The 14,576-nt window shown below is 35.0% G+C and overlaps 1 protein-coding gene across 1 annotated transcript in view; it reads right to left on the reverse strand.

The window, feature by feature from the left end:
• Positions 1 to 10,918: 10,918 nt before the first annotated feature.
• The window catches only part of GUCY1A2 (guanylate cyclase 1 soluble subunit alpha 2), a 320,231-nt gene continuing 316,573 nt past the window's right edge, over positions 10,919 to 14,576 (reverse strand). The window contains exon 8 of the mRNA XM_025357412.1: positions 10,919 to 11,726. Coding sequence (XP_025213197.1) covers positions 11,519 to 11,726 — 208 coding nt within the window. The 3' untranslated portion in view covers positions 10,919 to 11,518. The remainder of the gene's footprint in view (positions 11,727 to 14,576) is intronic.

Here is a 14,576-nt window from a genome sequence, read left to right on the forward strand (position 1 = left end):
TTGACTTATTTTCCCTTAGGAATCAAATACTCTGCGAGAAATGGTTTAATTTTCCCTGAAAAATAATGGCTTTGGATTGAGATTTGTAAATGTTTGATCTCTTGATCCAAGCTGTATTTTTCTTTTTTGTATTTAATAAAATGGCAATTTGTAAATTCTGGTGAATACTCAAAATTGTAGCTAAAAACAGCTATCTGAATATAGGTTTAAAACCTCAAAGACACAGAGCTAAGAAATATGGAATACACTGTGTATTGCTTTTTCAATAGAGTAGACATAAAATTGATGACAAATGTTTCCAAACTCTCAATAAGAACTCAAAACATCATACTATGCCAAGCTGAATTACAGAGGGGTATCTAAGAAAGAAGACAGTGCATCAGTTATCTCTAGATGAAGAGCCAGGAAAATCAAGTTGCTTTTGATGTATACACCTTATTGGGAGTAGTTTTCAGAAAGCAATTTCCCTACAAATAGAAAAAGCATTTTTTTTCTATTTCAGTCTTTTAGCAGTGTGGTACTCACACAAAAAAAATGGCTACTTGAAAATAAGAGGTTTTTCTAACTTAAGACATTTGTAGGGGGTAAAAATAGGAGACTGGCCATACAGATTGACCCTGATACTTCTTGAAAAAGTGTTTAAATTCAATGAAAATGGACACACATAGATTTTTATAGACCCACATTTCTCTTGACTGACAGTCTCTGGAAGTCAAGGTCCCAATTCTCTCTGTCACTTCTATCCTCAACTGATCTATATCTACATGCTCATCTTTCCCCTTCCCTCACAAATCCACAAAGTGCTCAATCATGTGAAAGTGAAAAAGGGAGGCCTCAGCCCCAATAGCAAAGTACTATTGTCATTTATCTTCTAAGAGCTAGAAAGAAAGAAAGCAAAGAGGGGAGGGAAGGGAAGGAAGGAAGGAAATACAATGGAAAAAAGAGGTGCTAAGCATGCTAACAAGTTTTAAAGCCTAATTTATTTACTGCACATAAAACCTATATATACAACCCATTCACTTTACATTCATCAAGAATTTTATTCAGGAACACCAAACTCAATTGATTCAAGTTATAGCCACACTTGATATTTGGACTCTTGCATGGTTTCTCATTAGCACAAAGACTATACTAATGTTTAATTAGATAATGCAGCAAATATTGATTGAAGACATAATACCAAATTTTCCCAGCAGATAATAAATTCTGCAATGGGGAGACATCTATGATGTGACAAGTTTTTTGTCCCTTTAAATATTCACTCTAATTAGCATATTTATTGTTTGTTTTATCAAAGTTTTGACATGCTGAATTTCATGGCATTCTGTCATTTTTATGACATTCTATTAAATATAAATACTTTGTTTAAAAATCTATTATTTATCCTTATCTATTTTCAGCTTTCTTATAGGCTAACAGGATTAGACTACAGACCTAATTTTGATGTAAGCGAAGTTTGATTTTTCTGTCTCTTTCCATCTTCTCTACTGGTATCCATTCCTTTCTCTAAGTTGCATTCCAGCTGAATCCAGCTAAATATTTCATACATGCTCATAAAATGGGACTCCTCCTATAGCCAGGTAATCATTTGCATTTTAGTAGGATAATTTTTTTTAAACAGAATAAAAGTGTTTTTAATGATCAAAAGAAAAAGCAACGAGCACCTATTATTTCAGGTTATTGGGTCATATAACAAATCAATGAATTTTATGAGTGCCTGGTGACACACTTGAAACAAATTTTAAAAGAGGAATAGTAATTTGGGCTGCCATCCATTACTAATAATTTTTATACAAAAAAAGGATTTTTCCTAAAAATCCCCCTGAATTACTTTAGATAATTATACACTCCTCTAGTTATCTAGACCTTCTTGGCTAGAGTTTGATCTACCATCGGAAATAATTTCTTCTTTTTGAGAATACTTTGTAGTCAAAGAATACAAAAGCAATTTATTTGAGAGTCCAAGCCAAGGTTAAGTTTTGGTTTCAGTGTGGTAATTTTTACCAATAAAATTCAGAAGGAGGGTTTCACGTTACTGATAAATCAACTAGGTGTTTTAATATTTTGCTTCATTTTATGGAAATTTTAACTTAAAAGGCTAAAAAAGGAGACAGCCTTTCAAGTGGTTAGAAACATACATATTGATCCAGATCACCCAAACCTCAGAAGAAAGTCATATTCATTTGCTAGCCTTTAAAGAGTTACATTGACCATGAAGAAATACTTCTTGGGAGGCAATAAAAGTAGAATTGCTGTAGAAACTGAGGTTTCATTGGGTATGGAAATGCATAGTTTCTTATTAGTCAGAAGTGATGTAGCAATATTCATATTTATTGTTCAAATGATTTGAACATAAATTGGTTTAGAATTAGATTTTATTCCAAGTTTACAATGCATTGTTCTATATTCTAATGTGAACAAGCTGAAAATACAGTATTATTTGACTGTTATCCTTAATGCTTATATTATTTTAAAAAGTGTAATAGTTTAAGTAAAATAATATTACCAAATTTGCAAACCCTGGCTCAATGCCATGATTTGTAAGTCTGTCATATTTAGGACATTTTTTTTTTTTCTGCAACAAGTGGAAAATGTAAAAATCACTTAAATGTAATTTACAATTAGATGTTATCATCAGAGGATAAAACTCTAAGGAACCTAGAAACAAAATTAATTGTATTTCTCATTGCTGAAGAACATGATACATTCAGAAAACTTTCAAAAGTCTCTCACATTCTAAGTTTTGGATATGAGTAAGTTGACTCAGGACAATAAATCTTTGTCTTAAATTCTTTTTCTAACTGATAATTTTCATTGAAAATTGCTCAGGTTTGTTCCCTCATTTTAAAGTTTCTGTTCTAAACAAACTCTGCATGAATTAACCAGTTACATGTAAGTGAAAAATCTTTGATGATTAAGGTACTACCCAACCACTTTTAAGTTTAGAAAACTAGAGTCTTCATGTCTCACAGAGAACCATTAAGTGCTATGGGGTGATTCTCTCTCCAGCTCAAATACTCTGGCACATTCTCTAAGGGATGGATGGACATCTTTCTGCTCTAAAGTTCCACACTTGTCTTGCTAGCAGCCAAACCCAATTTGAGAAAAGTGTGAAGAAGAATATGACATAGAGTACAGCTCCCAAAAGAAGTTTACAAATTTCAGAACACAAAATAAATATTTCCTATTTGTGATTAAATTTTCCAACTATAAAGGAATATATAATTTCTTTAATGTCAGAACAACAATTTTTTTTCAAATGATGCGTGAGACAAAAGTATTCTTCTCACTGAATGCTAGCTCAGCCAGGCATGTTATAAAAGGAAAAAATATAGTTTGTTTTAATATCACTTGCATACTGTTAGTCTGTTTTTCTCTGCTAATTTTAGTAGGGTTTTCTGTGGCATATGGCAGAGCTGGTATTTGGCCTTCTTTGTTCCTTCAACCCAGATGTTCTGACACTTTCATTTACCTTAATCATTGTAACCAACACTAGTTCTATCTGCCACCTTCAGAAAGTATCTATTTGTAGCTCTGTAAACTTCTATCCCAGCTTCACTGAGATGTGCAGCTGCCTAGAGGTTGGCACTACCTCCTAGGAAAGCTAAAAATGGCTTGTGAAGGGTTTCTCTTTTTTTGTCTTTCTCTTTTCTTTTTAAAAATGAGTGACCAGTAGTCAAATAAATAATTTGGCTTTCATTAAACCAGAAGTGTTTGTTACAGAAATTGCCTCTCCTTTAAGAGTCTCTACATCTTCCTGAAGAAAAAATTAACTCTTTGCTTCATCTCATCTAAAGCTCCTTCCCACCTGACTCACTCCATTTGTCCCTTTGTCCTGAGTCTGATGTGTAAATGTCAGGCAGCAAAATGCAAAGAATTGTCTTCAGAAAGTGAGGTGGTGTGAAGAAACAATTTTGCACATTCCTGATTTTATTCCAGTTATTACTTTCCTGTTAGAGATAGGTTTAATGACATTTAATAGACCACAGTAAAAATATATTAAGTAGAATTCCTTCTTTATCTGCAAATGGCAGAAAGTTCACAAAGGAAGACTGAATATAAAGTGATTTCTTCATTTTAAAAATACGTATCGAAAGAATCAAAAAGAAACTAATACTCAGACCTGCCATTTGGTTTTTCTTTTCTGCTTTTAAATAATAAGCAACAGTACTTAAGTCTAATATAAAGAATAATCTGATCAGCAACTAGATGAATTAACTGGAAGGATAAATTCAGTGTAATTTAATATACTCAAATTAAATATATTCCATTATTTATTTAACCCAAAACCATTCTTACTAAGGATTTAAGGATCCAGTGATATACAAGAGGATAATTGTCAAAGCCTCAGTGAATCAACAATCCTGCTTGATTTTGACAGGGAAATTTTCCAAACTGTGGGCAGGCGGATGCTAAATTAAGTTTTGCTATGAGTAATAGAAAGTTAAAGACAAAATACTACCAAACACACCCACCATTCAAATGTGTTCATATTCACGTTTAGAGGATTGTTTACCTCACTAGGCAATTATAGGAGCTGTCATCTTATTTAGATGCTTAGGAATGAATCCTAAGCTTATATGCTAAATAATAATCTGATGTTTAGATATTGCTCAGTGTAAACATAAATTTACCAGTTGATTTTAGCTGTGATCCTTATATATTATCCTAAATGATGGAAAAGTAAATGTAACTACTAAAGAACTGATTATCATTGAGTATGCCACATTCTATTAAAATTGTATTTTAAGAAGACTAAAAACATGATTTTTTTTCATTTCAAAACCTGAAAGCTTTAGTGTTTTTTCAATATTATTGAATAATCATTTTCAGACATTTATTTATTGTAGTACAGGTGACTTTCAGTCAATCATATTCTGAAGTCAAAATACTATCATACTTACCAAACACTTGTGTAGCTATCATTGAAAACAGTAATAATGAGCTCTTTTATCTTTATTCTTTCATCTTCCAAGACCGTATCAAACCAACATTTGAATTAATCCGCCCCGAGACCAATCTATATTTCTGCAAAGCCTACTTTCTCAATCACCTCTTCCAACCTTCCAACCTATGCTCTACTTCCACTTATTTATCCATCCTTAACTTCTTCTTTACTATTATATACTACAAAGATCCAAAAATTGGGCAACATTATAAATAATACACAAATCTCTTTGACAGGAATAGAAATCATATTTTGATAGCCATTTTAAAAATTATGCACCAGAAATAATCTGATGTATATTAATCACTTTACAGCATGTTTGCAAATGAATAACTTCTGAGATAGATTAAGCATATCATTTGCTCAGATATTTTTAATCTGAGTCATTACTTGCTGCTCATTTTGCTACAGAATAATGAATATCTTTAAAAAGTCCACACCAGCTGTATTATTGCTTGTATAAAACATGTTTCTGTTTTCACAAAGGCTCTATGAAATGCAAAGAAGTGCAAGCTTCATATGGCATCATCACCATGGCTTAAATTATTGCTTGAAAGGTTGTTATAAGGTATTGCTTGGAAATCCCTTTTCAGATAATATACAATTCAATATGAAAAGTACATAGTGAGACTAAGTATTAAGTTGGTGTCTTTTCATAACATAAAAATCAAAGCATTCAGAAGTAAGGCTGTCACTTTGATATTTGCTTCTGTGTCCCAAAGGTCATAGTTTTTACCTCGGTGGTGAGGATTAGCAAATGTTGCAATATACCGCACAGCTCTGGCAGTAACTAAGAAAATAGTACTGTATCTAGTATGCCTAATAGCCCTATAGTGAGCAATATTCATCCCTCATGCTTATCAGTGTTGACATCTGTCTCTAAGTTTGAAGATTTATGCTCAGAAAGAAGACCACAATTTGGAAATCAAATCCAAAACTAAAAATTGTGAAAGAAATAATGGTATGAGGCCTAGAGTATTTAACTTTTCAAAATAACTACAAATGAAATAACATTACTATCCCCGTCAGCTTGTATTTACTCCTAGTAATTGAGATTATTTGAATACTTTTCAATGATTCCCAAGTCTGGCTGTATATTAGCATTACTGATTTTCTAAACACAGATTCCTAGGCCCTCCCCGAGACCTACTGAATTCAAATCTCTGAAGGTAAAGACTAGTCTTCTGTATTCCTAAAACTCCCTACGGAATTCTTATGAAGCCAGCCAGATACTTCCAAGCAGATCAGTTAAACCACTGAACTAGGTCATTCGTTTTGTTTTTTTTTTTTTTGAGACGGAGTCTCTCTCTGTTGCCCAGGCTGGAGTGCAGTGGCGCGATCTCAGCTCACTGTAACCTCTGCCTCTTGGGTTCATGCCATTCTCCTGCCTTAGCTTCCCGAGTAGCTGGGACTACAGGCGCCCGCCACCACGCCTGGCTAATTTTTTGTATTTTTTAACAGAGACAGGGTTTCACCATGTTAGCCAGGATGGTCTCGATCTTCTCACCTCGTGATCCGCCCGCCTCAGCCTCCCAAAGTGCTGGGATTACAGGCGTGAGCCACCGTGCCCGGCTGGTCATTTCTTAATAAGGATTGAATGGCAATGAAGTGCTTAACTGAAACCATGATCTGGTTATAACATATTAGAAATAAAGACACAAACTTCTCTGCATTCCCAAGTCCTTCCAAAGAAACTTATTTCTTTCAATCATGAAACATCTACATTCAATAAACACACATATACATATACACAAACTAAAAATAGTAATCACTTTATAAAACATTTTAGAATATGAGATTAGCTGTGATACTTCCTGTGTTATAAATGTATCAATGACTTTTTTTAATTAAAGAAGGAATAAAGGAAGGAAGAAAACAAAGGATGGAAGAACAGTAATATGTAGGTTTCAATTGTTTGGATCAAGTGTGAGGAAGGAATTTTGCACACTATCTCAATATAGCCTGACAAGATTATGTTAATCTGTACATAATATCAGTGTCTGCTCTTCATTCACCACCACGAGGATCTTGAAATTGAGTCCATAGCTGGGGTCAACTTACCCATTTAACGATACATTTTGTTCAATCACGTGAACACAATTTATGTGTATGTTAAACCAGCTGGTTGTGGTTTAGGAATATTCATATCAAGAGCTGCCCATAAATTGTTTAGAAATACGTTAAATCTTAATAATTCAGTCTCTTATGCATCATGATTTTTGGGCTAGATCTATTAGGCTATGCTTATAGAAGCCTCTGAAATGACATAATTTTTGTAGTTGAAGGTCTATAATCTAACAGTAGAAACAACTAAGCTACGATATAGGGCTTGGTTCTTGGACTTGAGTTTCTAGATATTGTCGGCTGAAAGGCATCTGGTACTACCCAAAGCCTATTCAGAGTCATTTATAATTAATTTCAAAGGAACATTCAGTGAAGTTGCATGAAGTGCTTGGAGTCAGACTGGGTTTTGAAGAAAGAGCAGAGGGAGAAGCTGCAGACATAATTAATGCCCCGGCACATCCAGTTCATTACTACACTTCAGAAGTACATTGTTACTCAGGCCTGACTGTGTGTGGTCCTTCCTATCTGCCTGAATGAGGCACCAGCAACCCTTTCTGTAGCCATTCTGGGTTCAGAAGTGAAGAGAGAATGCTGTTTGCTGTGGCCAGGCTTGAGGGGGTGAGATGGTTTCTAGGGACAGAATGGAGTAAGAAAGGGTCTAGAATGGGCTGAGTCATTCTCAAAATGACAAGACAGAAACCTGTGTGTAAAAGTTTTACTTTTTGCCTAAACCATCCACAACACTTGCCCTCAGAACGTCTGGAACTCAAGAAGGCTTCCACAAATATATTTAATGATGGTCATAATTTTGAGCTCCTACTTGATGCCTTACGACTTTAGATACACACACCGTTTTGTTCAGCAGCAATATGATTCTGTACAAAACACAATGCCTGGTGGGGTTTTCAGAATTCTCCATGGCTTTGCCTTTTGTTATCTATCAATTTAATTTCGCTTTATATTGCTAGAACTCTTTGGAGGCATTTGCAAAGTTAAAAGTCTTGCTCCCTTTGTGAATGAGATTTTGTTTAAGTTATTATTCTCTTTTGCTTTGCTTTTCCTGGAGAGACATGCACATTCACACTAAACTACTGTGTCCTGACACCATTGTCACTGGACAAGAGGAAGGAGTGCAAGACTGTGAGAAATAACATTTGAAGTGCTGAACCTACGGACCCACCCTCAAATCTCAGGCATCAATGTCTGTCTCAGAGCCCCAGATCAAAGCTCACTTGATTCTACATAATCAGATATTAAAAGGAAAATCCAAGATTACTTAAAATATAGAGCAAGAGATGAATAAAGGCAGATTGTAGGTAGTTGGGTCCCATGTTACCTGGAAGCTATGTCTTCTTCCCCTTCTCTATATTATATAGACAAGAGATCCAACTACTATGTTTCTGAGGCATATTATTATTTTTTATTGTGGTCAATGATACCTAATTATTAAGGTCCACAAAGAAGATACAGGGTAGTACATTCTGAGTACATATTGGGGGATTCTGATTTTGTTAGATAACTGATTTATTTGCAAATGATGACATTCTCTCCATCAACATAATCCTGATACCAATGTGATTGATGCTTTGGTGCTAATGGCCAGTTATAAGTTGCCTTCTTCCAAATAGCAGCTTAAAAGAACATTAAAATGCAAGAGCTATAGGTGCCAAATTATATTTTAAAGTATCCCTTGTAGAGTGGGTTAAAACCATTTCCCCAATTTAATATCATTTGGTTTCTAAGGAAATATCACATAAATTTCTTTTATCTGCCATACTAAAATGCATGCTGTTGGTAATAGTTTGTAAGTAAGTGAGAATATAGATAAGTCATATGAAATAACAAATGCTACCACATTGTTACAATCACAGTTCCTAAGAGAAGAGATGTAGATGGCATTGTGTAGGACAAATAAAAACATAATTCTTTCTCCATCTTCTAACTTCTGTGATTGAAGTTTGAATGAACAGATTTTATATAGTACTTCACAAACATATAGAAACATTGTAACTACAATAATCAACTATAATAGATTAGCAAAATGATAACAGATTGGACCATTATCTCAGACTATAGCTTTGAATATACACTTAGATTATAACGTATGAAAAATGTAGTTGACATCCTGTCGGTGACAGATAAGAAATCTCTGGCACGTTCTTCATCGTGACATTTATGGCAATGTAAATGGATACTTCTTCTCTAAGTAAAATCATATAAACTAATACAGAATTTGTGATTCTTCTGACAAATTGAGATATATAAATACAATACTTCTCTCCAGGCCTATCACTAGTAATGAGGTGGATTTCCAATGATGCTTTTCAAATATGCTTCCCATAGATATTCTTAAGTATGGAGAGAATAAATATGTGTTTGTAGTTGCTTAGACAAATCTTTACAAAAAGTGAGAGAAATAGATTGGATATTCCTGGAAGTCCCTTTCAGCCTTACGGTTACAGAACTCATTGTTCATCACCAACATGTTTATTGATTGAATATACCATAATAAGTTCTAAGTTACTGAAGACATAATAAACGACATCAGCGAGCTTGTTCTCTCCCCATGCTCCAGTGCTACAAGGAGCCCATCAACATTGCTAAGGCATTTTCTAATATAAGCATGAGGACTGAGGGGCTCCCAGCCTGCTCTGCTCGTACTGACTGTAAACCTCCTCATTGTCCAGAGACACAGGCCCACAGAAGACGGGGTCAGGCAAAGGGTTAGAGTTCAAGGTCTACTTCCTGTCGTCTCCATATAAAGAGTGTTGTACTTGTGCCCTTATAAACCCCCAGGGCAAGAAAATAACTCAAATTATAAAAGGGATCATGATTATAACAAATATTTGCATATCTACAAATGCCTTCTAGCCACACAAATAGAAAATTTAAAAACATTAAATAAGCCTCATAGACTACATTGGAAATTAGTAAATATGTTCTTTAACTGAGTTATGTCATAACCAAACCATAATGCAGCCAAAATCCCTGAACAGAAAAGAATATTGCATTCAGTTAGACATAAGTTATCAATGAGTAGGAAAATGACCTCTCCAAGGTTTCAAGGAAACAAATGCTTCCAGTTTATTAACCTCAATAGAAACTTAGATTTTATATTTGATCCCAAACAGGAAAACTCTGGACACATGATGCTCCTAATTTTAGTGTGAGCCAGTAATATTTTCATGCAGTATTGATTAATGAGAACAGGTCTTCATTTGAGCAGGACATGCGATGGAATCCTATCTGTAACTATAATGATTACTAGTTCTGAAGATTATAGCTACTTCAGTATTCATGAAAGTGATTACTGAATTTAAAAGCCGTATCAATCAAACTGCAGAACATTTTTTTTAAAACCTCAAAGCCATAAAATACAGAGGTTTCCTTGCTTTGTGTTGTACAAGAAGAAACAACATTCTTGGCAAAATGTCCTGACACTTCTTTGTCACTAATGCCAGTATCCAGGAATTTGCTCTCAAGAACAGCATTCGGCTCTTAGGAGGCATCAACTGGGGAAAAGGAAGGGGGTAACTAACATGTCATTTAGTTGAATGCTGTTTATTAGAATATAGTTTAGTGTTGCAAAAGCTACCTATATAAGTGCTAAGTTGAAAAGGGTCCAGTGTAGCAAAGCATCTCATTTTAACTGATATTTGTTAGAAGGTGGCAAAAAGACCTTTCTTCAATCTTGGTTACAGATATATCTGGTATTTGGAAATTCCATTTCCTCTGGATTCCATGCTACATTAATTAAATCTAAGATATATTTACTAAGCAGACACAGAATGCTTTCTTGGTATCTGAAATCCTTGGTTATATGTATTCTCAGTCCAAGCACTGATTTCTCTAAATAAGGGAAACTATGTTAGATTAATAGGTTAGTATTATATAATATACTAACAATACAGAAGCAGATTCTGAAAATCTAATAATGTTGTGTGAAATGTAGTTATCTAGAAGAGATATGTATAAAAATAGGTAATATCCCTAAAATATTTTGCCGAGTTACAATTCTTCCAGTTGGGAAGTTTACCACACTGCCATGATACATGTATGAAATGTCTGTTCAGAAAAAGAAACTTAGAAAATATTCCTCACCCACCAACTCACTAAATGTAGGAATATATAATCAAAACTGGCTCTCAAAAGTGGTACAAATATATAGGGAAAGATACTTGTATGTGTGATAAACAAGAAAACATGGAACCTATTTATTGGTTAGTTCTGAAAGGGGACCCACACTTGTAATTAAAATATATGTATATATATATGACCAAAAACACTCATATGAATGGACACATCTTATTTCCTTCATCCTCCGGCTTTGTACTGACAGCGGTCACCTCCACCTTTTAGTAGGATTATTGCCTGACATAATACAGAAATTTTGCTGCTTGTTCTCAACAAAGCAATGAAAGAGACACAATCTCTTTCCACCCTCGCTGTGGTGACCCATGTTCTGGGCTTGTGCTTTTTGGAGGAGTCTTTGTTCTGTAGCAGGTCTCAGAGGCTTGTCTCCCGGAGGAACATGGTGCCGATGTTGTAGGAAACCTTTTTTATTCTCGACGAAGAAAGAGAAGGCTTTGGTGGCTTTGGACCAGTCCTTACCTCCAGGAAATAGCAGATCCCAGGAATTTCCTTTGGAAAGTTGTCTGGAAGCTCTTCACGAGACCGCGGAATGAATGTGAAACTTTCTTCCCGTTTTAATAATCTAAGAAAAAAATACAGAGCACATGAATCAAGTAGGCCAGGGAAATGTAAATACGTGGACAGAAATTTTAAAGGCTCAGGAAGCCTGTCTCTGACTGCTCATGGTGACACCTCTATTTCTTTGTACAGATGTGGCCTTCATCAGATTCCAAATGCTAGGAAATGTTATAATCCAGAAAAGATCCCTTCATGTAATCAACAAAACAAAACAAAACAAAACAAAAAAAACCTCAAAGCTAAGTGTGGTACTACCTGAAAATATTTGTTCAAGATTGATTTCTTTCTAAACAGCATTTCTTGAAAATATTTGTTCAAATGTTATTGTTTTCCCTAAACAAAGGTCCGAGGAAACTGCATAATACAGGTTTTATTTCAAGCATACAGGATTTACATTCTCTGTTTTTAAAACCTGCCCAAATTCTAGTGCACTCCTTTTATGTTTGGTAAACCATGTGCTTTAAATGTGTGTCCTGTATGTAAAAAACATTAATCAAGTATTTACCTTTGTAGAACAACATTTCATGACTCCCAATGTCTTTGATACCTGCTTGCTGATTTCTAGCCAAGCATGCTATCCAAACTCGATAGCATTATTGGTTAAAAAGCTTGATTCTTCTCTTCCAGTCACACATAAAGACTCTTCTTCAAAACACTAACACTGGAATAAATTTATTCGTTAAACTTGTCCAGTTTCATGTAATGTTCAGTTTCATACTTGTATCTGAAAGTGTGGCCCAACAATTCAATTTAACTCAACAGCTCTTTATAGACTATTTCTTATTGCCCAAGAAAAACCTCCTAGACACTTCTGTGAATATAAGGAGTAGAACACATCTAAAAAGCTCACAGTTTTGTCAACAGATACAGAAACAGAATAAAAGAGTTTTTAAAAACCCTCAACAAATGAACAAAACACAGAGTAATATAAAAGTACAGAACAGAATAGGCTAGATGCCATCCGAAAAGTAGACACAAAAAATTGCAGAAGTCTAGAGGAAAAAAGTATTTGCAGTGGGAGGACCATAGAGCCTTCATGGACTAGATGTTATTTAAAGGCATGTACAGAATGATGTAACCAAAGGGTTAGAAACAAGAAAAATGTAAAGTTTCTAACCCTATGATGACATTCCCCAGTGAGGTCAGAATGAGGGTTAAGACTGGGACAGTAGGTTAGGAAAAAGTTTTAAAGCCCTAAACTCAGAGTTTGGACTTTATTTGGAAAGCACCTTGGATCCAAACCCATTACTTTTTTCTTAAAAACAACCCATCCTCGTAACACAGATTCATGCTAGCAGCAGCTCCAAGTTATGCTGTGTAGGAGACAGGTTGGGGCAAAAGAACCAGTAAGCACAAGCAGAATAAAGGATGTGTGAACATACAAGAACATTGCACAGTCAATTATGAGAATCTCTAAGGAGAAGAAAATATTCCTTCTTGAATGCTATTAATGGATAGGAAATATTACCTAAAACAACAGTTGGTAGTACTAATAAGGTATAATATGAGCAGTCTATATTTAATTTGAAAAACCAGAGCTATAGTATTTTGATTGTTAAAGGATATAATGGCAGTTTTAAAAAAACAAAATGATTATATTCATTTGGTATATAAAAAATGATGTTCCTTCTAACATTTCAAAATTCTTTCAAAAGCCTTATCCTATTTTATTCACAAAATATAGTTGTTTGTAAAAGCTAAAAGTACAAACTATGCATCCAACAAAGGTATAATATGCAGCATGTATGAGAAACATAAATTTACAAGAAAAAAATACAACCCCATTAAAAAGTGAGCAGAGGACATAAACAGGCATTTCTGAAAAGAAGACATACATGAAGCCAACAAGCATATGAAAGAAAGCTCAACATCACTGATCATTAGATAAATGCAAATCAAAACCACAATGAGATACCATTTAACACCAGTCAGAACGGCTGTTATTAAAAAGTCAAGGGCCAGGCATGGTGGCTCTCGCCTGTAATCCCAGCATTTGTGGAGGCTCATGAGGTGGGTGGCTCACGAGGTCAGGAGTTCAAGACCAGCCTGGCCAACATGGTGAAACCCCAGCTCTACTAAAAATACAAATAAGCCAGGCATGTTGGAGTGCCCCTGTAAATCCCAGCTACTTAGGAGGCTGAGGCAGGAGAATCACTTGAACTGGGAGGTGGAGCTTGCAGTGAGCCGACAACATGCCACTGCTCTACAGCCTGGGTGACAGAGCGAGACTCAGTCTCAAACAACAACAACAACAAAAAAAAGTAAAAAAAGTAACAGATGCTGGTGAGGTTTTGAAGAAAAAAGGAACATGTATACAAAGTTGGTGGGACTGTAAATTAATTCAACCATTGTGGAAGACAGTGTGGAGATTCCTCAAAGACCTAAAGACAGAAATACCATTTGATCCAGCAATCCCATTACTGGGAATATACCCAAAGGAATATAAATCATTCCTTTATAAAGACACATGCATGTGTATGTTCATTGCAGCATTATTCACAATAGCAAAGACATGGAATCAACCTAAATGTCCATCAGTGGTAGACAGGATAAAGAAAATGTGGTAAAACACACACTATGGAATACTATGCAGCCATTAAAAAAGAATGAAATGTCATTTCCAGCAACATGGATGGAGCTGGAGGCCATTATCATTAGCAAACTAATGCAGGAACAGAAAACCAAATACTGTATGTTCTCATTTATAAGTGGGAGCTAAATGATGAGACTACATGGACGCATAGACAAGAACAACACACACCAGGGCCTTTTGGAGGGTGGAGGGTGAAGGATGGGAGGAGGGAGAGATTCAGGAAAATAACTAATGGGTAGTGGTCTTAATACCTGGGTGATA

The sequence above is a fragment of the Theropithecus gelada genome, chromosome 14 (assembly GCF_003255815.1).
Source record: "Theropithecus gelada isolate Dixy chromosome 14, Tgel_1.0, whole genome shotgun sequence".
NCBI lineage: Eukaryota > Metazoa > Chordata > Mammalia > Primates > Cercopithecidae > Theropithecus > Theropithecus gelada.